Here is a 26768-nt window from a genome sequence, read left to right on the forward strand (position 1 = left end):
TAACATTAAAATTATTAATAGGTTGTTCAACCTTATTTACACCTCGTAATTCCTAATTAAAAAATTATATCAGCCAACTTTTTAAAAGTTAAGGAATTAATTAGATTTGTTGTGAAACTAAAATGGTTTACAAGAAAAAGGTAATGTTCGAATGAAAATATATTCTCAATCCACTAATGAGTTTTTTAATAATATGTCTTGAAATGAGTTGATAATGTTGCATAAAGTTAAAAATAAGGAAGGCAAGTAATATTTTTTCAAATTCAAGGATGCTATGTAACATTGTTACAGATCTCAAGGGTGGTTTCTGAAATTATCCCTATTTCTTTCCCCAAATTTCAAGGGTGCTCACTAAAATTGTCAGGAATTATCCCTTATTCAGAGTAATGTCAATGTGATGAATCTTGAATTATCATTTGCGAGCAGGGTTTTAGCCAGCCATCGACGATTGCACTTATCCTAGAGAACAATCAGAGAAGGAAACAATGAAACGAGATAAAAAGTTACAGCTGGTACTACGTCCTTTTCTCTAGTGATACATAGGTAGGTGATGCGTAGCTATAAAAAGATAACTAAAATGGTTAGTTCGAACAGTGTGTCTTTTTTAATAAAAATTTATTCATTTGCGTTATCAATATATTTTTCAATCACCTTTTTATTTCATATATATTATATCGAAAATATGGTACAATATTTTTTCAAGAAATTATCCCAAATACTCTACCATCCATCCGAATAAGACACTTTACTTCCTACCATAGTATAAGCCTACTGTTCGCACCAGCTTTTCAATGAAAAGTTGTCAAGTTTAATTTGCTCAAACAAAAAAACGTGCTTTTTTTTTGGCCTTTTTGTGTTTGCCTAGGGTAAAAATGAGCTAAGTGCTTCGAAGATCGAGTTGGAAAACACTTCGTCATGGATGCAGCACACAAAAGTTTCTAATCCTTTTCTTCCTTGTTTTGTTTCATTTTAGTAGTTGAAAATCTTCATTTTCTGAGCTCTCTTTCTCCTTCCTTCGTATTTACTTTACAATCTATCATGGCAACAACCGTGAAAGCTTTGAAGCAGCAATCTTACGGAAATTGCATCACTGTCCTTAGCATTGATGGTGGAGGGATAAGAGGAATTATCCCTGGAGTAATCCTTGGATATTTAGAAACTGAGCTTCAGGTTTGAAAATAATTAATCTCTCCAATCTTTTATTCACAAGAAATTAAAAGAAAATCTTTTTGAGCGTAACTTCACAATCATGGACTCGACCTGCACGACTATTCCATGTACCAAAAAGAAAATCGAATTTCTATTTGTGTTAATTCATTTCTTGATTGGCCTTGGTGTAAAGTTTAATTTACTTTCATAAAAAATTGCAAGATAAGTTAGCACAACTATGACAATAATTGTATTACAACAATAGGCAACTTTGTTCTGGGGATACATAGGTAGGTAATGCATCGCAATAAAGAGATAACTTAGTTTTAGGTATTTCCTGATGTAAATCTTGGGGGCTTTCCTATACCTTTGGATAAGCCTACTATATGCACCATCTTTTCAATGAAAAGTGGTTGAGTTTAATTTGCATAAACAAAAAACGTGCTTTTTTTTTTTTTTTGTTTTGACGTGAATGAGCTAAGTACTTCGAAGATGGAGTTGGAAAACACTATAAATACCCCCACTTCGTCATGGATGCAGCACACAAAAGTTTCAACAATCACAATATACAAATCTAAAAAGGGTTTCATTTTCTTCCTTGTTTTGCTTCATTTGAGTATTTGAAATCTTCATTTTCTGAGTTCTTTTACTCCATTCCTTTGTATTTAACTTACAATCCATCATGGCAACCATCGTATCAGCTTTGAAGCCTCAATCTGATGGAAATTGTGTGACCATCCTAAGCATTGATGGTGGAGGGATCAGAGGAATCATCCCCGGAGTAATCCTTGGATATTTAGAGACTGAGCTTCAGGTTTGAAAATAATTAATCTCTCCAATCTTTTACTCTCAAGAAATTAAAAAAAAAAATTTGTAGCGTAACTACACAATCATGGACTCGATTTGCATGACTATTCCATGGACCAAAAGGAAAATTGAATTTCACTTTTGTACTAATTCATTTCTTGAATGGCCTTGGTGCAGAAATTGGATGGTTCGGATGCGAGACTTGCTGGCTACTTTGATGTGATTGCCGGCACAAGCACTGGTGGCCTTGTGACTGCTATGCTTACAGCTCCAAACGAGAACAAAAGACCTCTTTATGCTGCGAAAGATATCAAGGACTTCTACCTTGAGGAGTGTCCCAAAATCTTCCCTCAATCAAAGTAGATATCTTAATTAGACTTTTTTTTTTTACCATATCGTAATTAGACTCGATCCATCTTCATTCCAAATAATTTAATGCGTACTATATCAAGAAACTCAAATTGTGTATGCTACTTTTAACTTACAATTGACACGATTTTCGTTCATGACCAGTCATCTATTCAGTTGTATCGAAAGAGTGGTGAAATCAATGACAGGACCCACGTATGACGGGAAATATCTCCATAGCATGCTCCGGGAAAAGCTTGGCCAGACCAGATTGCACGATACATTGACTAATGTTGTCATCCCAGCTTTCGACGTCAAACTATCGCAGCCCACCATCTTCTCCAGCTATGCAGTTCGTACCAATTTAAGAAACCTTGGTTATTTTAGTTAGACTATTGTTTACTTTCATCTCATGCAACAGAAATTAATATGGTTCGTGTTTTAAATGGCTCAGATGAAGCACTTTTCAAGTTTGGACGCCTTGCTCAGCGATATATGCATATCAACTTCGGCTGCTCCTACTTATCTTCCAGCCCACAAATTCGAAACTAAGGAACCTGATGGCAGCACAAGAGAATTTAACATGATCGATGGTGGCATGGCGGCCAACAATCCGGTAAGATGTTATATCTCATCTATCCAATGTTAATTTGAGAACCATGCACTAATTATTTTATTACAAAATTATTACTTTCCTCATGATTACTGCAATTTTATATCTGTCGACTGTATTTTCTTCAGACCTTAGTTGCTATGGCCCAAGTGACTAGGGAGATTAGTCGAGGAAATCCCGACTTCGCCTCTGTCGGTTCATCGGATTATAGTCCTTTCATCGTTCTGTCGTTGGGAACGGGTACTACAAAAGCGGGAGGGTTTGATGCTGAGGATGTTGCCAAGTGGGGACTCTTGTCTTGGCTGACAAATGCTAATACAACTCCTATAATAGATATATACACTCAAGCAAGTGGCGATATCGCTGATCTTCATCTTTCCACTATTTTTCAAACTATGCAGTGTGAAGAAAATTATCTGCGAATTCAGGTAAAAGTCTTTGCGCTGTACTCTTCTATCTTTTTTTTTGCTTACACTTGAAAAAATAATTAAGAAAAAAAATTGGAAGTAAAAAAGAAAGCAATATGACTTGTATTAGTACAAACCTTGAAGGCCCAGATTTATAGTTTTTCTGTCCTCCAAATAGTATATAAGCGTACACTTGTACATGCATATTTCAGGATGACACGTTATCTGGAGACCTGGGTTCTGTGGATCTTGCCACAAAGGAAAATTTAGAGAATCTTGTCAAAGTTGGGGAGAATTTGTTGAAGAAACCAGTTTCTAGGACTAATTTGAAGACTGGTGCTAGTGCGCCCGTGAACAGGGGCACAAATGAGGAGGCTCTCAAAAGGTGCAAACCCTTTGATCTTTTGCTTACATTGAAGTTATCCACTCTTCGACTACCCTTTGATCTTTTGGTTTGAATATGTAGGTTGGCAGCAGCACTCTCTGAGGAGAGGCGCCTTCGTCTTTCGAACAAGTCCAAGAATTTCTCTTCTCTGAATCCTCAACGCCGTTGAGTTAACTCGTCGCCTAAATATTAGTAATATACATATTGCATGTTGACTACGTATGTGTACGTGGAAAATAAATAAATCCCCGTTGAGTGTCCGCACCAATTCCGGGGAAGAGATCGGAATTTCCTTCCTGTGTCAAAATTGATTCTTCAGTTTGGCACTGACATTTTTTAAAACTATGAAATAACTACTTTAATTTACGTTGAAAACTTTAGGAGATAAATCATCCTCTCTTTTTTTTGTTTTGTTTTTATACATTTCCAGTTGCTCATAATGATGAAATATTTATAAACAAATTCAGTAATATTGCAAATTAATCAACAAATGGTGAGACGAATAACAAACAAATTTAGCAGATGAATGTACGAACTCTATTTGTACACAAGACGGATCAATCTTTTCCGAGTGATGGATTGATACAGAAATAAATTACAGACAGCGAAAGACAAATACGTCGCAATAAGGTAGACCTGCACTGGACGTACGCCTACACGGGTAGTGGATGTACAACTAGTTTTTCAGGACTCCAAGGTACCAGGATGTCCTTTTACAGAAAAGGCCCTACAAAGGTCCCTTTGCACCTTCACTGCCGAATAAGTATGTGCTTGGCAGTATCATGTCCTCTTACACCTAAAAAAAATTAGGCCTAGTTCTCGGTCTTTTTGATTATCTAGCATTATGAAATAGAAAAACTACTACTACTTCCTGTCAACCTCGACATAAAACCAGGAATAATCTTCTTTTACTTTCTATGCTAATATCGCCCATCTTTCAAAATGTATAAACAATTCCAATTGTTAACTGCTATAAAAGAGCAGTACTGATTTAGTGGTTATATTACTGACTATAGTAATTGCATATTCCTAACTACATGGAAAATGAATATGTCTTTGTTAGGGTATTAGACCAACTATTTGAAAAAAAAAAAAAAGATCAACAATTTAATAAAAAACAATATCTAACACGAATGATGAGCAATGCGTAAGAATTAATGTGGTTCGACTTAATTACCAAGCCAACGTCCACGGAAAGAAAAATTTGTTCTTACTATAAGAGGAAAAACAGCACAAGATTACAACTTGTTTCTCAATCCTCAATTGTTGTATAACTCTCTCACCCACTAATAATTCTCTTACTCCTTTATTGTGTCTTTTTGTAGTATGTCAATCTACCTATTTATAGAGAACATTACTTGGCCAAAAAATCAAAAAACAATTGGAATGCAATATTAATTCCTAAATTTATACAGAATAGGAAATAACATTTAAATCCTAGACCAAATAGGAGTTTCCTTTATTACTATTTTAAGTAACTAAATCCAATTAAAAAACTAGTTACTTCCTGCACCAAATAGGGATCTTGACTAAAAGAAATTAAACCTGTTTTCTAACAAATCTCCATTTTGGCGAATATTCCTTTTAGCAAACACAGTAAACCATCCAAAAAACTCCATTTGGATTTTTCCACCAAATATCTTAGTGCCTAACTACACACCCGAATCAAGACGGTTTTGTTTTCAATTGATTCAATCGGCAAATAAACGTGTGTAACTAACCAAGTCCAACATCAAGTTAACTCGCGAGAGGGGTCTTAATTCACTCTTTCCCATAGCAGGGCTTTTCCTCTCAATACCATTTATAATTTGAGAGCATTCCTGGATCCTTTTTCGCTTCCAATCCATTAAGGTATTCAAATAGTATAAATTACCATACTTATTCTCTATCAACAAGATCGTCTCGTCATGTGCGATTTTCAAGACTCCACCTACAATCCAAAAATAATAGCTCTCGGAGTTTAACTAGTTCAAAGAAATTAGATTCCTTCGTAACTTTAAGACATAAGCCACACCACTCAAAGAACGAATATCTCCATTCAATATTTTGATTTTTACCACTCTAACACCTTTAACTTCACAAATAGATCCATCACCCAAGGACACAAAATCTGTCTTCTTTTTTTGGAGATTATCAAAATAGTCTAGTTTGGAGTAAACATGTAAAATACATCCAGAATCTAAAATCCAACCGTCACGAGAAGAAGTATTATTACTCTTGGAGATTGTGAGAATATCTCCACCCGATACATATCCAGCAACACCATCATACTCATTCTCATCAATTTCCTTTTGATGAGGGCAATATCTTTCGATATGATCAAATTCATGACAACTAAAGCACTGGATTCTACCATTTTTCTTGGCTTGTGGACCACCTGTCTTAGATTCACCTCCAAATTATTTTTCTCTTTTATTCTCATCTCGAGCAATTAATGCAACTTCTTATATTACATCTTGGTTTGCCTTCCTTTGTTTTTCATGATCTAACAAAGAAGACTACACATTCTCAAACTCTAAGATGTCCTTCCCATACAACAGGATCGTCATGACACTTTCGTAAGAGTCAGAGACTGACGTAAGAAATAAAAGGGCATTAACTTTTTTCTCAATATCTACACCAAACCTTTTGGAGTTGATTCAAAATTCCATTGAATGTATTCATGTAATCTATGAGACTGCCACCCTCCTCCATCTTTAGCGTATAAAGTTGTCGCTTTAGATGCAACTTATTGGATAAGCGTTTAGCCAGAAAAGCTTTTCCAATTTTTTCCAGAGGTTTGCTATAGAATCTTCCTCATCTATCATATTATTTATGATGTTGTCCGCCACATAAAGTCGAATCGTGCACGCACACCTTGCGTCCAACTCCTCAAACTCATTATCCTTCATGTTTTCTGATTTTTTGTTCTTTCCATTCAACACTTTTGTCAAACCTTGTTCAATTATAATATCATTCACTCTTCTTTGCCAAAGAGTGAAATTTGTAGTTCCATTAAATAGTTGAATTAGAAACTGTATAGTTCCAAACCCCATGGTATACCACCACCCACTCAATTTCAAATAATTAACCAAAATCCTAACGGAACTCTGATACCACTTGTTAGAATATCAGGCCAACTATTTGAAAAAAAAAGACCAACAATTTAATAGAAAATAATATCTAGCACGAATGATGAACAACGCGCAAGAATTAACGTAGTTAGGTTTAATCACTAAACCTACATCCACGGAGAGAAAAACTTGTTTTTACTATGAGAGAAAAAATACCATAAGATTACAATTTGATAACCACAACTCTTATATAACCCTCTCATCCATTAGGAACTATCTCACTCCTTTTTTGTATTTTTTTGTAGTATGTCAATCTACTTATTTATAAAGAACATTACTTGGCCAAAAAATCAAATAATAATTGAAACCCAATACTAATTCCTAGACTTATGCAAAATAAGAAATAACATCTAAATCCTAAATCAAATAGGAGTTTTCTTGATTACTACTTCAAGTAATTAAATTCAATTAGGAAACTAGTTACTTCCCACACCAAATAGGGATCTTGACTAAAAGAAATTAAACCAATTTTCTAACAGTCTTCTCTTTTCAAATTATATTGGTCAAGCTTGAACTTCATACTCCTAACATAGGCAAGGCCAAATTTGACCGAGATTTATTGACAGGTGTCGAACCTGTGCAATAATAAATACTTACTCAATTAAAATATAAATTTTGTATATAGCCGTTCTCTCATTCTTGAATTGTATCACGTTAAAGCAGAAATTGTAGCTGAAGAGAAATTACTCGAATCTGTTGCAACTAATGGAGAATTAAACTCTGCAGCTACTAAAGAACTGAAAAATCACTTGTACAGTTTGCTTCTATAACTCAATTCCTGTGAGCTTCCCTAGTTTTTTCCTTCAAACATTAGAGGCATCTTAGTGTGACTTGGCATCTAGCTATGTTTTTCTTTGGTTTGGCGGGTTTCTCAAGTCAGCATAAAAAATGTTACTCATGTAATTGCTAAACAACGAAAGAGTCCTGACTCCAGTGTTTACTTTTTGTCCTGTGACATCCTTAACATAGACGTTGCATTCTTCGAGCCGGATAATCCCAAGTCTAGACTTTTTCATGAGAACACAGGAGGGCCTGAATGTATAGTGTTTGGAATGCATGAAAAATTTATTAGAATATAGCATAGTTATTAAATCCGGCCCGACCCGGCAGTTCGACCGGTCAACCCGGTGAACCGGCCATTGAACCGGGCCGGTTAGCTAATTGGATCATTTTGACAACTAAATCGTTGACTTTTCAACGGATCGACGGTTCAACCGGTCAAACCCGAAGAACCGTCCGGTTTTATAGGAAACCGGGTTTGCATGTTAAAAATGTTTGGAAGATGCTGGAATGAAGCTTCGAACCAACGACCTCTTGTATTGAAGGAAATGCAACAACCGCTGCACCAACAGCTCACTTGTTTAAAATTTAGTCTTTTTTTATATTATATATTAGACTTATTCTTATTTTAATTTTCCAAAACATAATTTATTTGGAATCTTTTAATAAATTTTATTACTCCCCAGACTCTATAAATTATGAAATGAATTTAAAAAATAACATATCACATAATTCATTCTAAAGGCAAATATCGTTCCTAATAATTCTTTGCATTTAAAATTCATAAATAAACTGGATAATTATACTTAGATAAAATTTTATTCTTGAAATTTGATGGATTACTAATTGCATTTAGGTTTTGTTAATTCTTATAAGAATTAATGATTCTATAATAAATTAGACTAATTGAGCATTTACTATGACATAATTTATTATAGTTTTAACCATATCAAAAATTATGAAACATAATATTTAAATATATTTCGTGACCCACCGGTTGAATCACTCACCCACTGGTTGAATCAGTAACCCGTTCACCCACCTCTTTCGCCGGGTTCCCCTCCGGGCCGGGTTTAATAACTATGGAGTATAGCATAGAAGCTGAGATCAAGACCCGCTGTAAGACGCCGTCTGTGAAACTTGTGTTGGATGAAATTCACGGCTTTGAATGAACAATATATGCAGTTGATCGTTGGATAAGGGTAACAAAATCTACCAAGGTGTCCTGGAAATTTTTATTAACTTGCACAATTGATTATAAAATTAACGAGTCTCCGATGATCATCAAATCAAAAGACAGACATATGCAACTATCAATTTCAACTTGGTTCTAACGAATGCTGAAAAGAGGACAATCTATGCATGTGACACGTCGTACAACGATAAGAAATTTTTGAACATAGGAACAACCATAAATGAAGGCCAAACACTAAGACCATAAATGATGACTAAAGACTAAGGAGGTTGCGTTTTAGACTCACTAATCTAGCTTTGATAAAGGGAATCAACTTACCCTCTAAATCAATGATAACCCAATAAATGAAAAGGGATTTACTAAAACCAGCGTCACTCTATAGTGACAGCTGGGGAAATCGTCTTCTATTCTTATCTGCTATAAATTTATTGATTTCAGATGGGGTATTGCAGCAATTAAATTAACAATGCTGCAGTTTTGTATTTGGGTTAAGTTCGGTTCATATATAATGATGTACATTTAAATTCATTCCAGCAACTGAGACTATTATAATATAGAGATCATAGGCAATCTTTTTTTCTTTTTTTTTTTTGATAATATCATAGGCAATCTTTTAATTTGCTTACAGCTTCAGAATAAATTCATATCATAATAATATTAATGTGACAATAACCCGAGTGACATTCAACCATCCAGGACCTATATATCGATTACGACTTGGAACCTAACCATTAATAAATACATACTGCCTTGAGACGTTAATGATTGCAGCCTGTAATTTCTTTTGTACTCATTTTTTTGGTTTTTAGGTGTAGCAATTGATTCCTTAAAAAAAAAAAAAAGTGTAGCAATTTATGGGAAAGATTATATTGTCTAAAGCTTACAAATTCTTTCTTTTTCCCTTTTCTGTTTTTTTTTTCATTTAACACTCCGCATGTGAAGTGATGAATCCTATTCGAGTAGCTGTCACATAAGTTGATATGACAATTGAAAAGCCCTACAAACTCCTTCCCACCTCCCAAACAAAAAAGGGTAATTTCACAAACCTCCCATGTATGAGGTTTGCCTTAATATCACTTAGTACCCTCATGGTTTTCAAAATATCTCTTACCTCCCCTTGATTGATATGTCTTGTAACATTGTCACCCCTTGTGCATTAAAAAGTTCATAGATAAGGAGAGATAATAATTTATTTTCATTTGTACCTTTTTGTTATCCTTTATATAAATATTAAAATAAACCTAATAACCAAAAGACAAATTGAAAGAGATGTAAGTGCAATAAAAAGAAGTTGCAGCAAATAAGTAATGTTATAACTTTGCAATGACAAATCATCTAACTCTAGGATTATAAAGACAACAAGACAACAAAATAAGAAACACGAGTTCAATGGCAAAAGAAGCAATTTAAAGAGGAAATTAGTAGAAGATATTATTGCAAATCATAACAAGTTCTAATATTAAAGACACTTTATAATTCACCAACAGCATTTAATATAAAAAATTGATATTATTAATTACAATAAGAAGGCGACAATTAGGATTTTGAAAGCGAAAGAAATCCAAATAAGTTATATTTGCTTCTAATGTCCATTTGATGTGCTTTTGATGTATTAGGTAATAGTAATGATAGATGTTCCCTACCTTTTATTACTATGGGATAAAAAAAGTCACAATTACAAATGATAATTTTGTTAATTATTGTCCTGATATTTTTACTTTCCAAATTCTTTTTTTTTTTTTGCAAATTTTAGTCAATCAATTAAGGATTTCCAGAAGGGTAATATTGTCCATTTATTACCCATGATAGAGAAATCTTGTCCTGTTAATTTAACAGGGGAGGTAAAAGAGATTTTTGAAACTACAAGGTGCTAACTGATACTAAGACAAATATGAGGAGAGGTTTGTGAAATTATCCTAAAAAAATGGGCAATGAATAATAAAAAGAAATCATAGAATTAGCTATACTGAAAAACAACTTTAAGCCAATTAAGAATAATAAATAGAAAATCGTGTTGTATTCTCATTGGTTGGATGAAAAGAGGAGGTCATGCATAGTACCAACAACATTTGAGAAGAGAAATTTGAATTTATTCCTTTCTCGGATAAACTCTTAAACTTAATTTTGTTTTTTGTAACGTAGATAAGAAGAAACTATCAAGTTGTAAAACTCATGCTCTGCGCTCTAGTAAGATTTTTTTTTTTTTGGTAAGTGTAAGGATTTGAATCAAAGATCTTCTACATACAATCCCTCCTATTTTATCACCCGATCTAACATTCTCCTGCACTCTAATAAGAGTAAATTTCTAATAAACAACTTGTTTTCAATAATGTGAATTTACTTAATTGTATTGAAATCTCATATGATTTTTATCATGTAATACTAAAACAGCAAGACTCCTGTATTGTCAATGCCAAACTATATTTTGCACCAACGGAAGAGGCCAAAGGTATCAAAGTTCCATAAAACAAGGACTAATATGAGTCAGATAAAAAATTAAGGGACTAAATGTGAAATGTGTAAAAGCTGAAAAACTTGCTACAAGTGACGAACTGATAAAGACATGCTACTGGGAAGAGTTTAACAAAACTGTGTCGTTTGAAAATTGAATCTTTTCAAAAGCCGCCGCTGTAGCCGTGGATTCTTTTTCTACTCCTTTTTATCTGTGACCTTTTGGAAATTAGAGGTGTGAATTGTAACAAGGGAAACTGAAGCTGGTGGGGCTATTAGAAATTGCGCCATCTTTTGACCTAAAGGCCTTCATTTCTGTTTGATTTATTTTGGATCCTGTCTTTCTATCCCTTGGACTTTTTTTTAATCTAATTTTTATGTGAATATCAGCTTGTGGATGACAATCTCGAATTTTTTTTTTTTTTTGGCCCCATTCCTTTTGTTTGGCGCTGGGCGCATCTGGAATCTCAAACGCTTATAAACTAACGACCTAATTTTTGTCCTTGTACAGGGTTCGAAATATACCAAAATTTAGTATAGAATTGGCTACAATTCCAGGCTATAGTACAGATACCTAAATTAACTTGAAAATTTTAGCTGGAAAAGGGTTTGCTAATAGAAAAGGTGAATCTCCATTGGACATAGATAGCACGGTCCATGTGGCTTCGAGTGCTCGTTTTGCGACTATAACTTCATTTAGTTGCTTACACCTTTTTTTTTTGGGTAATTGAAGATGCATTCAAAGGAAAATAAAGCAGTCTACAACATGAGATTGGTTTAGTACAGTCATCCTTGGTGTCGTAACACCTTGAAATCATGCTTAACATTTTTCCAATGTGAAATTAAATCACTTTGGTTTGGTTGTTTCTGAAGTTTGTGTGAACCAGAAGAAATTGATCAAAGCCAATTTAACTTGTGTTCTGATTCTTCACTCCAAAATTTTGGTTGCCATGCAATTTTATTCTTTTAAAACAAAAAAAATCACGTTTTTAATCCCTTTTTATTCCATATCCCTACCGCCAACACAAATTACCAAATATAAGTAGAATCCATCAATTAATGCAATATTTGATAAAATAAAATAGAAAAATAATCATAAAATTAATGATAAAAATGCAACCTATCAAGAAGAAACAAGAAGGACTCATTTATTAGGTTTGGCATTTATTAACTTTGAATGCCCTACAACTTTGAGATAATTTTATTTTGACCCTTTATTATTTTAATAAAGTATAATATTGACCCATTATATTTTCCAAATGATATTGTTTACCTATAACTTTTAAAAGTTTTTCAATAGAGTTCTTTTGGACTAAATTTAAACTCATTAAATATGTATATAACATTGTAAACCACCAACATGAGAGGAATTTTTATACATGATTTGTATTATATATATGGCGTATTTATGACGTCATCCGATTCGACCCTGATCAAATCCGGTCGAACCCATTGACCCCTGACTCCAGAACTCGACCGAGTCAATGTCTGGTCCAAGTCTGAAAACGTCTTTTTGCCGCCAAAGAGATCAAGGACTTCTACCTTGACCATTGCCCCAAAATCTTTCCCCAAGCAAGGTAAATTACCGTCTAAAAATTAATATATAGTATTAGTTGTACATTCAATAAAAGAACTTCGTTGTATACTGTTTTCCAACATAATTTTAAGTATCCTAACACAACCACTGCAAATTAGTAATTCTATTTCCATTCATAATATACTCCTACTATGTATCGGTTGTACATTCAAGTAAAGAATTTTTATGTATACTTTTTCCCAATATAATTGTGTGTGAGTACACTACTCCAACTACTTCAATGAACTAATTCTATTTCCATTCACGATCAGACACGTGGCGCTACTAGATCAAGCTGAAAAAATATAGTATCAGGGCCCAAATATGACGGAAAATATCTCCATGATCTGCTCAAGGAAAGAATCTGGGAGACCAAGTGGCACGAAACATTGACAAATGTTGTTATTCCCAACTTTCGACGTCAAATTAATCCAGCCCACAATCTTCTCCAGCTATGAGGTTGTTCTTGGTTAATCAAACCTTTGAATTTTTTACCATCATTTTCTCCCATACATGAAAACTCATTTTCCTGGTACACTTAAATGGTTCAGCTGAAACACCACCCAAGTCTAGATGCCTTTCTTGGAGATACATGCAGAGGAACTTCGGCTGCCCCTACTTATCTTCCTGCCCATCGTTCACAAAATTTTGTTCTAAAATTACATGTTGTTGAAAGTAAGTTACACCATGTACAAACAGAATTACGCCGTGTCCAAAATGCACATTACCTTCAGGTGCCCCTGGTCCATCCAATTATGCGTGCATGCAAGATGACACCTTTACTGGCGAGTTGTCTTCGGTGGATATGGCGTCGGATGAAAATTTACAGAATCTTGTTAGGGTAGGTGAGGAATTGTTGAAGAAACCAGTTTCCAGGGTAAATTTGCAGACTGGTGCTTTTGAACCTTTAAATAAGGGCACAAATGAAGACGCTCTAAAGAGGTATAATTATTATCTAGCTAATTAAAGCCCCTTTCTTTGGCTTACATTAAATTAACTTTGGGTTCTTAACCTCAAATCTAGTAAAATATGTATCTTAAGATATGGTTTTGGTTCACTGAAATTGAATTCATTTAGAAAATAAATGTTAAGATTTGATCATTTTAAAATGCACCTCCTTGAAATTCATAGATGGAACCAGAAATTTTACATCAAGGAGGGGAACTTTAATATGTATAAACTAAGTAAGAAATATAGAATATTTTCAAATTTTGCAAGGGCAAGGATTTATTTTATTAACATTATTTTGAAAATTTTTCATTTTTTTGAGGGGGAAAAACCTAACTTTTGAAAAATTGAAAACCATACCCCACCCCACCCCCACCACCTCTAGTTTCACTGGAATTGCTTTTCAATGAAAACTTCTTTACCTGCGAAAACTGTAAGGACAGAATGCTTCTAGAATTTTTTTTTCGTTTTTCTTTGATAGACCACTTTGTTATTAAGGTTTGAGGTTTAGAAAAACTCAAAAGGATTGAGAAAAGCATGTGTTAATTCTTAATGTGCTCCTAGTTGCATAGCTCTTGACTTCGCCTTACTAAGATTTAATTGCTCGTTTGATCTCGTCATAGGCTGGCAGAAACACTCTCTAAGGAGAAGCGGCTCCAAGATGTTAGATCACCAAATGCGCATGTAGCAAAGCGCGGCAGAAATTATCTTCATAGTTCTCAGAGATTTTCGCTTAGCCCGATTGAACTTTCTTGTTTAAAGATGCATAATATTACATTGCATGTTGATTATTTGCATGTGGAAAATTAAAATTGAATGCACTAACTAGGGAAGAGGTTATAATCCTTTTAATAGGGCAATACTTGTATTAAGCAATTAATATGATCATTTGTTAATGATTTTCCGAAACCCGGTTATTGTCCAAAGAGAATGACTGATCAAATTTAGAAGCTGCTACCAACTACCAACTGAAAACCCAACTCATGTAGGGTTGCTGCAATGGTAAATCGTATTATTATATATTCTCGTAGTATTCATCTTCGACTGATACTGGTTATGATAGCTACATTTTGCGGCAGCATTTTCGTTACTTTATCTTTCCAGGAGGTCTACACTAACTTTGTGTGTCTAGAGACTGAACACAATTTTTGCAATGCAAAACTGCAGGAGAAACAAACACATCTTCTTGAATTTTAAATTAAACCAGAATAAAGTCAGATAACAAGAGAATTAAAATTTAGTAGAGAGCTTAAATCAACCATATCTGCACTGGCTTGGGTGAATGCATCCACCAAGGGAGTGGAATGTCCGGAAAGTGACCATCCAAATACTCCCCATTTAGCAGCCTTTGCTGCATTGCACTTCTGCTGATCCTATGCCTGTTGAGATCATAGAAAGCGGCAATAATCCATGGACTTAATTGGGAAGAATTCTGGATTTCCATGGAAGATCTGCTTAGTTACTTCGCTTCTGGCAACTGAGGCCTGCAGCCAAGAGGTCAATGCATATTATTCTTTTAATTGATTTGTCAAACTTGTATATCAATTAATGTTTACAGATATAGGGTTCGAGTATCGCTACATGTGAGTAGTTGAGTCTGATTCCTTCCACTGTTTGTTGGTTGGTTGGTTATTTTATTCAATTATAAGCTGTTTGTATCGATCCCAGTATAATGGGTTTGTAGTCTTATAAAGTGCATTATAAATTTTTTTGCATAAATTTCGGATTGATTGAGTTTTCTTCTGTAGATTTAATCTACACTCACCAACCATGAAATAATTTTTTCCACTATGTAATGTATGCACTAAACAGTCTGCACTTATGAAATAAACTACTGATGTGTTATGTGTTCTAGTGCAAATATTGTAACCACAACAGTCTGCATTCTGGAAATAAATTAGCGATTTGTTATATTTTTTTCAGGGCTACTGATTATGTTAGATATTCTGATGCAAAAACTGTAATCCATCATTGGTAGGGTATTGTTGAAACTTATGATAATAGATTCGCTAATTTAAGTACACGAGTACCAGACCGGATTATTTGCGATAACACCACCATCGATAAGGTTGAATTCTCCAGCATTTCCAAGTTCATCATGATTCTGGAAGCTAAATTGGTGCATTTTGTTAATGTAAGAGTTTTTTAAATCTATAATTGAATTTTCTCGTCAAATTTCAACATTAGTTCAAAACTTGAACTAGTTGGATACCATAGCAGATCTGAGAGGATAAATATGCAAAGATATTTATAGAGTAACTCATGTAATTGGTTAGGTTTATAATTCATAGTGTAACCTTTCTTATTTTACAACTCTATTAAATTTAATAATTTCATAAATTAGATATATCTGAAGGACCCAAACATATAAATACATATAAATCCACAGGGACAATATCAAGAATTTGATATATGAGACAAAGGAAAAGAAATTTTCTTCTATTATTCAAAGGAGGTTGTGGCTACACAAGTACAAAAATCAAAAAGCAGAGGCTTTATACAACCTGTGTACCCTACGGACTTGCCCAACTTATTAGTACTACCAATATGGGAAATTATTCCATGTGACCAACTTTTGACTTGCCAACGAAACTAGCCAATAAAGACATGACACGTGGCCAAAAAAAAATAAAACTAACCAATCAATACTAGTTTAGTTTATATTTTTACATGGCCTTCCTTAAATCAAGCTCCTCAAATTTGGTCATCCCCAACATCTTTTTCAACTTGACAAAAATCTCCGTCTTTAATGTCTTGGTGAAAATGTCAGCTACTTGCTCTTTAGTTCTGCAATAACGGATTTCAATTTCCCTCTCTCGAACCAGCTCACGTATGAAGTGATATTTGATATCAATATGTTTGTTACGCCAATGGAGTACTGGATGCTTGGACAACTCATTTGTTGACTTACAATCACAATAAATTTTCGTAGGATCAACCTGTTTGTGTTGTAGGACACAAAGTATGCGACGTAACCACAAAACTTGAATAGCACTGTTAGCTGCTGTAATATATTCCACCTCCGCTGTAGACAATGTAATCACCTATTGCTTCTTCGAACTCTAGGAAAACACATCAGAACCAATAAAATATGCATAATCTGAAGTACTCTTTCTTTCTACCGTATTACCTGCCCAATCACTATTTATGCAGTCAAACAATTCAACTGGATCATTTCTTGAATAAAAAAAATGCCATCACTGTGAATACCTCCAATATATCTCAAAATCCTCTTGACTACCTGCAAGTGTGACTAAGGTGAATTTTTCACGAACCTGCTAATCAGACCAATAGCAAAATTGATATCTGGTCTTGTAGATGTCAAATATCTCAAACTTCCAATCAAATTTTTAAAGTAGGTGGGATTCATATATCCACCAGTGCTTTCCTGGATCAATCTCAATTTTTTTTTCAACGCGTGTCATAATTGACCTTACTGTATCCATTTTAAACTTCTTTAAAATGTTACTTGCATATTTTTTTTGAGATATAAAAATTTTACTGTCAGACTGAAAGACTTCAATTCCCAAATAATATAACATGAGTATCATATATGTCATCTCAAACTGTTTAATCATAACTTTCCTGAATTCTGCAACCATCTCTGAATTATTCTTTGTAAAAATTAGATCATTTACATACAAGCACACAGCAACAATATCACCACGAATAGAAGATTTAATATATAAAGTATGCTCATATGGACACCTCTAAAAATCATGAATCAAAAATAGGAATCAATTCTTGTATGCCACGCTTTTGGAGTTTGTTTCAAGCCATATAAGGTTCTCTTTAATCTATATATCTTATTTTCATGACCTCTACTTACAAATCCTACCGGTTGCTTCACATACATTTCTTCATTAAGAACTCCATTCAAGAAAGCTGACTTGACATCCATTTGATAAATTTTTCAGTTATTTTGAACAGTTAAAGAAATTATCATACGGACTGTGTTAAACCTCACAACGGGTGCAAACACTTCAAAATAGTCAATCCCAAATTTCTGCTTGTATCCTTTCACCACTAGTCTTGCCTTGTATCTATCAATTTCTCCATTGGATTAAAATTTTGTCTTGTACACCCACTTCACTCCTATGACTTTTTTACCAATTGGAAGAGAAATAAGTTCTCAGGTGTCATTCTTTTCTATTGCACAAATATTTTCCTCCATTGCCTTCATCCAACGATTATCACTGGCTACTTCTTCATATACAACTGGGTCACAATCTGCAAACAAAACAAAATTAACAATATCTTTGTCAGAAGGAATATCATCTAGTGTAATAACATAATCCTACAGACGAGCTGACATCTGTCACCGATGTTGGGGACATCTATTTAACTCAGTTTGTGGATCTTGAGCAACTGATAATGCCTGAATATCATAATTATCCTCCTCTTGCTGATAATTTAAAGTCACCTTTGTTGTTTCAAGATTTCAGTAGACAAATCCCAAACAGTTCTTTCGTCAAAAGTTACATTTCTACTCACTAGCACATTTTTTGTCACAAGATTATACAACCTATAAGTTCGAGAGATTTTACTATAACCAATAAATACACACTTTTCCCTTTTATCATCAAGTTTCTTTCTTATTTGATCAGGAAGATGGGAATAGATAATACAGCCAAAAACTCTGAGATGACCGATAAATGGTCTTCTTTCATTCCAAACTTTTTCAGGAGTTTTTTCGAAAATACTTATGGTAAGACATCTGCTTAACAAATAAATTGCACAAGAAACTACCTCTGCTCAAAATACTTTTAGCATATTTTTTACTTTCCATATACATTTCGTTATATTCATAACTGTCATATTCTTTCTCTCCACCACTTTATTTTGGGGAGTGTACTTGGCAGTCAACTGATATTGTATCCCATTTTTCTCAAAAAAAAAAAAAAATCATCACACACCAAATATTCTTGACCGTTATCTATTCTCAAAATTTTAATCTAACATCCACTTTGTCTCTCAACAAAAGTTTTAAAAATTTTAAAATATCACCGGCATCAGATTTTTGTTTCAAAAAATACACCCAACCTTTTCTACTGAAATTATCAATAAAGGTAATAAAATACATGTAACTACCATTAGAAGGAACCTTCACAGTTCATAAATCTGAATGAATAATTTCTAACGGTTTTTTGACCCTCCATGATTTGCCAATCTGAAAAGCATTCCTATGTTATTTTTCCAAAATGTACATATCACAGATTCTACCAAAATTTCTAATACTGGGCAGTCTACCAACCATTCTTTTATTGGTCAAAAAGTTTAAATTATCAAAATTCAAATGACCAAATCACATATGCCACAACCAATTACTGTCATCTATCATTGTACTCAAATAAGAAAAATTGACACTACTCAAATTCAGTGGAAATAAGTGATTTGAAGTCATTGGTACACTGGCAATCATTCCAATATTTTTATAAAAAATAGTACAAACACCATTTCTTATACGAATATCATATTTTTCTCAGACAAGTGGCCTATACTCAACAAATTTTGATATAGCTCAGGAACATAGAAAATATCAAAAATAAAATCAATAGACCTATTTTTCAGGTTAACAGAAATTTTTTCCTTGCCAATCATTGGTAAAACAGTGTTATTCCCAAATTCAACTTCACCAAAAACAGATTTATCAATCTCAACAAATAATTCTTTCTTGTCAAACATATGGTTATTACAACTCTTATCCAAGTACCATTTATTTTTATTAACCACATCAACAGCATTATAGGCTAATAATAAAGTTTTAGATTTTTTATTATTATCCTACACCTGATTGTCAACAACATTAGTCTGAAAATTTCTGTCTACATTTTCTCCAAATCTACATTTAAATTATCTATGACCCAATTTTTCATAATTATAACAATAAACTCTTTGTCCAAAATTATTCGAAAAATTATTCTGATTAGAATTATTTTTCTACCAAAATTACCACTTCTGCCTTTACCACAACCACCTCCAAAATTGAAAGTATTACCTCTACCACATCCAAGATTTGATGTACTTCCTCGGCCTCTATTATTGTTGTTACGATCACTTCTGTTATTGTAACCACCTCTATTGCTTTTACTGGATTCGCTTTGCTTTGTAACATTATTATTGTCTCTCAAATTTAACTGTACCTGCAACGTCTTTTCTATTATATTTTTCCCCGGGTATCTTCCAATTTTTAATTAATTCTTTGTTCATGCAGAATTAATGACCCATGCAAATTTTCAATATTCAAATCCTTCAAATATTTTGTTTCTTGGATTACAGCTACCACATGATCAAATTTCATGGATAGGGTATTGAGAATTTTCTCAACAAATGTTATGTCAAGAAGGTTATACTGATTCAGTTTCATCTCGTTTTTAATATCTGACAAACAAGAAAAATATGACTCAATAGACTCCGACTTCTCCGTCGTCACGATTTCAAATTTTCTCTTCAACATCATTAAATTGTTTTGTTGGACCTTGCCAATCCCTTTGTATGTTTTCTCCAATATATCCCAAGTCTCTTTTGTCGTATTAGTTGTAGTAATTTTTTCAAAAATTGAAATGTCCATTGCCTGATGAATCTGTGACAAAGCCAAACTATCTTTCGCCTTATCATCCTCACTGGCATCTTGGACAAGTGCAGATTCAATATATCGATGTAATTTTAATGCCTTGAGATGGGTTATCATTTATTTCTGTTAAAAATTGAAACTCCACATTTATTTTGAGTTTTTGAATAAAACAAATAATATTGGGGTTAAAGCTTGCCATATTTCAATCTACCATAACTTTGGTACCACTTTGAAAGACCAAAATAAATAAACACATATAAACCCACAGGACAGGAACAATCTCAAGAATTTGATATATGAAGCAAAGGGAAAGAAATTTTCTTCTATTACTCAAAGGAGGTTGTGGCTACACAAGTACAAAAACCAAAAAGCAAAGGCTTCATACAACCTGTGTATCCTACAGACTTGCCCAACTTATTAGTACTACCAATATGGGATTTTATCCCATGTGACTAACTTTTGACTTGCCAAAGAAACTAGCCAATAAAGAAATGACATGTGGCCAATAAAATAAAACTAACCAATAACACTAGTTTGGTTTATATTTCTACAATATCTGTGTCATATTCTTTGTATTTTCTACCATTGATATAGTTTTCTTTATCAAGCAAAAGAAAATCGTACTGGAAATGTTTCCAACTAGTTTATTAATTACATTGGCTTCCGTTTTATTAAAAAAAAAAAAATTGGAGTTGCCGATGTGCTGATGCATTAGTCGGAGAGACGAGCAATTATGGATTTCTTTTCCTGGGCCTGCATGCATATGGTGACGAACACAAGCCCAAATCAGAATTCTTTGTTTTTTCTAGCTAAAATAATAATATTATTAGATAGAGCAAGAAGTCAACACAAGCAGTTAAAATATCTGCAACAGGAACTAAAAAGAAACTGTACGATAAGCAGACAATTCGATCACTCCAATACCTTACAAGTCTTTTCTATTTGGTGCTATAATATCACATGATAAACAAATTGAAAACGTGAAACCAAACCATCAACTGATTAGTTTCTTCAGCTACATTTTCTTTTCTTTTCTTGTTTTTTTTTTTTTCTGTTTGAACTCTTGATTTTGCTGTTTACTTTTTCCAGGAATATCCTGATTAAAATCCCAGTTCAAACTACTAAAAATTGAAAAAAATTGTTAAGAATTCTCCAATCTCCTCATTTGACAGAGGGAAAATTAAAGGAAAAAGATTCCACGAATCAGACCCATAAAAATATATTGTACATTAGATAGCTCCATGCACATCCTTCTCCTGAGATGGTTTTTGATTTTGCTCGGTCGTTGATGGTAAAATTCCTCCACGAGCATTATTTATTTGTCGGTGTAATCGACAACCTGTAGCAGGGTCGCCGGCAGCCAGAGGCAAGACTCTAGAGGTCACAGATTGCAACTAGGGGTGGAACTGATTCAAGCTACTCGACTCGAGTTTGATATGTATTCGATCAGAAGCTCGAGCTCGAACTCGCTTCATCGAGCTCGAGCTGCTCGAGTCGAGCTCGAGCTGCTCGAGTCGTGCTCGAGCTCAGAAATCTGATACTCGAGAGTTTGACGAGCTCTATCGAGTATCATATAAAAAAATTAAAAAAAATTATATATAAAATTACTAATATAGGTAAATAAATTCTGAGAAATTACCGGTGAGTACCCTCATCGAGTCGAGCTCGAGCTGTGATTCTCCGACTCGATCAAGCTCGAGTATAATTATATTATAGCCGAGTCGAGCTCGAGTATAGCGGTACTCGAACTCGACTCGGCTCGAATACACTCCGCTATACTCGAGCTCGAGCTCGACTCGGCTCGAATACACCCCTAATTGCAACAATATATCTAGCCTAGCTAATCTCAAGTCAAAATGCATGATAATCTACAAGTCCAGATGCATGATCCTTGCAGTTCTTACATTTTGTCATGTGTATAAAGGTTTTTGTTTTGGGTGTTTCCTTCAACTTTCATTTTACTGTTTGCTTATTCAAGTGCATTGGATGTTAGGCCAAATACTTTTTTTTTTTATGTCGCAATGATAGAATTTCTATAAATTAATCTAATTTAATCTAAGGAGAAGGGTAAGAGGAGAGGAATCGATGTGAGTAGAAATTCCATCAAAAATGATCATCAAAAATCGTCACAAATTATGGATAAATTTTTGTGAAACGCAAGGGTTCGATCTTGACCTCCCACACCACCAAGGCTTGGCAGCGACCACTACTAAAGACCCAATGCCAAAAACACTTTGAACAATAATGGCACAGCTGTGGACGTTGACGGTTGACCAGCTAATTACTCGATGCGTGCACGATTCTAATTTCTACCATGCTTCATTTAAAGGACACATTTTTCTACACGTGTAAAGCTTCATGCCCTGGTGCAAACGGTCCTCAAATCACTGGGCATTTCGAAATTATTTTAGTTTTTCTTTATTTCTTGTGTGGTAATAAATTGTTATAGTAGGTACTAGGTAGGACAGACACAAGAAAGTAAGCAATGGCGACCACGTTGAAGTAATGCTATAGAATTTTGACCTTTTGGGGGTTGTTATCCTCAATGGAAAAACTATTATGAATGAATTTCCACTAATCTTGGTTTTTGTTTTTTGGGGCAGTATTGGCTGACAAGTTTGAGGCTGTGAGTGAGACATAAAGGCTTGGAAAATGATGAGGCTTGATACTGTTTCGTTTTTTTGGGGGGGCAGTATTAATTTTGAGAGGACAGCATCATTAACAGAAGCCAATGGAGTTTTTCTCTGGGCGGTCTCCGAACCTTAGGCGTCGTCCATGGCGGATCAATGTAATGCTTTTTTCCTAAACAAACGCCGTCGTGCTGCTATTAAAGATTGATAGGTTAGGTACGATACGATCCACTAAGAATTAGTTGGACGGAGTTTTCCTGTTAAGAAAGACAAAAGAAAAGAAAAATATTGAATGGGATAGCCACAGCCATTAAAAATAATTGTATTACAACAATAGGCAACTTTGTTCTGGGGATAGATAGGTAGGTAATGCATCGCAATAGAGAGATAAGCCTACTATGTGTTCCATCTTTTCAATGAAAAGTAGTTGAGTTTAATTTGCATAAACAAAAAACGTGCCTTTTTTTTTTTTTTCTTTTTGCTTTGACGTGAATGAGCTAAGTACTTCGAAGATGGAGTAGGAAAACACTATAAATACCCCCACTTCGTCATGGATGCAGCACACAAAAGTTTCAACAATCACAATATACAAATCTAAAAAGGGTTTCATTTTCTTCCTTGTTTTGCTTCATTTGAGTATTTGAAATCTTCATTTTCTGAGTTCTTTTTCTCCATTCCTTTGTATTTAACTTACAATCCATCATGGCAACCACCGTATCAGCTTTGAAGCCTCAATCTTATGGAAATTGTGTGACCATCCTAAGCATTGATGGTGGAGGGATCAGAGGAATCATCCCCGGAGTAGTCCTTGGATATTTAGAGACTGAGCTTCAGGTTTGAAAATAATTAATCTCTCCAATCTTTTACTCTCAAGAAATTAAAAAAAAAAAATTTTTTTTTGTAGCGTAACTACACAATCATGGACTCGATTTGCACGACTATTCCACGGACCAAAAGGAAAATTGAATTTTTTTTGTACTAATTCATTTCTTGAATGGCCTTGGTGCAGAAATTGGATGGTTCGGATGTAAGACTTGCTGACTACTTTGATGTGATTGCCGGCACAAGCACTGGTGGCCTTGTGACTGCCATGCTTACAGCTCCAAACGAGAGCAAAAGACCTCTTTATGCTGCGAAGGATATCAAGGACTTCTACCTTGAGGAGTGTCCCAAAATCTTCCCTCAAGAAAAGTAGATATCTTAATTAGACTCGATCCATCTTCATTCCAAATAATTTAATCCGTGACCAAATTGTGTATGCCAGTTTTTACTTACAATTGACACGATTTTCGTCCCTCGTGACCAGACCACATCTATTCAGTGGAGTCGAAAGCTTAGTGAAATCAGTGACAGGACCCAAGTATGACGGGAAATATCTCCATAGCATGGTCCAGGAAAAGCTTGGCCAGACCAGATTGCACGATACATTGACTAATGTTGTCATCCCTGCTTTCGACGTCAAACTATCGCAGCCCACCATCTTCTCCAGCTATGCAGTTCGTACCAATTTAAGAAACCTTGGTTATTTTAGTTAGACTATTGTTTACTTTCATCTCGTGCAACAGAAATTAATATGGTTCGTGTTTTTAATGGCTCAGATGAAGCACTTTTCAAGTTTGGACGCCTTGCTCAGCGACATATGCATATCAACTTCGGCTGCTCCTACTTATCTTCCGGCCCACAAATTCGAAACCAAGGAACCTGATGGCAGCACAAGAGAATTTCACATGATCGATGGTGGCATGGCGGCCAACAATCCGGTAAGATGTCATATCTCATCCATCCCATGCTAATTATTTCATTACAAAATTATTACTTTCCTCATGATTACTGCAATTTTATATCTGTCGACTGTGTTTTCTTCTTCAGACCTTGGTTGCTATGGGCCAAGTGACTAGGGAGATTAGTCGAGGAAATCCCGACTTCGCCTCCATCGGTGCATCGGAGTATAGTCGTTTCATTGTTCTGTCCTTGGGAACGGGTACTACAAAAGGGGAAGGGTTTGATGCTGATAATGTTGCCAAGTGGGGACTCTTGTCTTGGCTGACAAGTGGTAATTCAACTCCTATAATAGATATATACACTCAAGCAAGTGGCGACATCGCTGATCTTCATCTTTCCACTATTTTTCAAACTATGCAGTGCGAAGAAAATTATCTACGAATTCAGGTAAAAGTCTTTGCTGTGCTCTTATCTTTTTCTACTTACACTCATGAAATTTAATGAGAAAAAATTTGCAAGTATAAATGAAAGCAATATGACTTCTACTAGTACAACTTGAAGGTACGGTCCTGATTTATAGCTTAGTGACTTTTTTCTTGGGTCCTCCAAATAGTACATGTATAAATGTAGACTTATGCATGCATACTTCAGGATGACTCGTTAACTGGAGACTTGGGTTCTGTGGATCTTGCCACAAAGGAAAATTTAGAGAATCTTGTCAAAGTTGGGGAGAATTTGTTGAAGAAACCAGTTTCCAGGGTTAATTTGAAGAATGGTGTTTTCGAGTCCGTGAACAGGGGCACAAATGAGGAGGCTCTCAAAAGGTGCAAACCATCGTCCTCGAGCCCTTTTTTCTTTTGCCTATCAAGTTACATTATTGATTTAATTCAATTTATATATTAGTTCTAAAAACTGCCATGACTGACTATAAAAATTTTCTGATGTGATACACAAATCTGAAAAAAAAAAAAAAATTGATCTAACCAAAAAAAAAAAAGCAAAAAAATATTTACTGTTTTTTCAAAAATATCTAGATTTCTTGAATTTGCTCAATCTTGCTTTTTAATTTGATCTTTGAATATGTAGGTTGGCAGCATCACTCTCTCAGGAGAGGGGCCTTCGTATTGCGAGCGAGTCCAAGAAATGATCTTCTGAGGCCTCAACGCTGTTAAGTGTGATAATTTATAATTGAAGCACTTGTCGTAAAATTATACATATTATACGTTGACTACGTATGTGTACGTGGAAAATAAGTAGATCCCCAATAAGTGTCCGTACCAATTCCGGGGAAGAGATTGTAATTTCCTTCCAGTGTTGCTGTAATTTATTTTCAATAATCAGGACTTCGAAATTTGAATAATCAGCTCATTGTACCTTTTGTTTTCCAAAGTTCTTTCTTGCACATGAATTCGTTTACTTTATTAGTTACTCCACTATTCATTGTGTGAACTGTGAGGTATTAAAATTTTATAAAAATGCAGTTTTGGTATTTAAAATTTGACATAGAAGCGATTTTTGGTCCACAAACTTCAGTTAAAAGCAAATTTGGTATCCAATCTTTCAATTTTTGAGCACATTTAATACCCTTGCTGGTTTTTTTTCAAATTGTTACCGAAACGAGTCATGTGATAGTCACATGTCTAGCAACTATTGTATTAAAAATGTCAAAAAATGTAAAATATCCTTCTGACACTAAATATTGAGTTCAAGGACTACATTTTTTTTTTTACATAATAGTTACCGGATATATGACTATCACGTGACTTTTTCCGATAATAATTTGCGAAAATTTCGTTAAAGCTACTAACGATTTAATGTGCTCAAAAACTTAAAAGATTGGATACTAGACTTATTTTTGTCCAAAGTTCCGAAACTAAAAGCACTCATGTAACAAAGTTTCGTGTCCCCACTCCCCACTACAACGATACAGAGGGAAAATATCTTACACCCTACCTGGAAAATATTTTCCAAATGTTTCAAAGAAAATAAATGCTTTCCTATTCGTTTTCCGCTGTTTGGTTGACTAGTTTGGCCTCCTAGAAATTTAAGCCCATTATATCTCGAATATCC

The 26768-nt window shown here is 34.4% G+C and overlaps 2 protein-coding genes across 2 annotated transcripts; both read left to right on the plus strand.

The window, feature by feature from the left end:
- The first annotated feature begins 1700 nt into the window (after positions 1–1700).
- Positions 1701–4016, plus strand: LOC113710838 (patatin-like protein 2). Its single transcript, XM_027233886.2, has 7 exons — positions 1701–1963; positions 2134–2315; positions 2470–2656; positions 2759–2920; positions 3046–3345; positions 3537–3709; positions 3791–4016. Exons 1-7 carry the CDS (start codon positions 1832–1834, stop codon positions 3876–3878), a joined length of 1224 nt encoding a protein of 407 aa, XP_027089687.1. The 5' UTR covers positions 1701–1831; the 3' UTR covers positions 3879–4016.
- A 19525-nt stretch (positions 4017–23541) lies between these two features.
- On the plus strand, positions 23542–26087 carry LOC113710839 (patatin-like protein 2). The gene is made up of 7 exons (XM_027233887.2): positions 23542–23810; positions 23986–24167; positions 24283–24472; positions 24575–24736; positions 24846–25145; positions 25350–25522; positions 25785–26087. The coding sequence occupies exons 1-7, from the start codon at positions 23679–23681 to the stop codon at positions 25843–25845; spliced, it is 1200 nt and encodes a 399-aa protein (XP_027089688.1). The 5' UTR covers positions 23542–23678; the 3' UTR covers positions 25846–26087.
- The last annotated feature ends 681 nt before the right edge of the window (positions 26088–26768 follow it).

This window comes from Coffea arabica, chromosome 10e, assembly GCF_036785885.1.
Source record: "Coffea arabica cultivar ET-39 chromosome 10e, Coffea Arabica ET-39 HiFi, whole genome shotgun sequence".
In the NCBI taxonomy this organism is placed as follows: domain Eukaryota; kingdom Viridiplantae; phylum Streptophyta; class Magnoliopsida; order Gentianales; family Rubiaceae; genus Coffea; species Coffea arabica.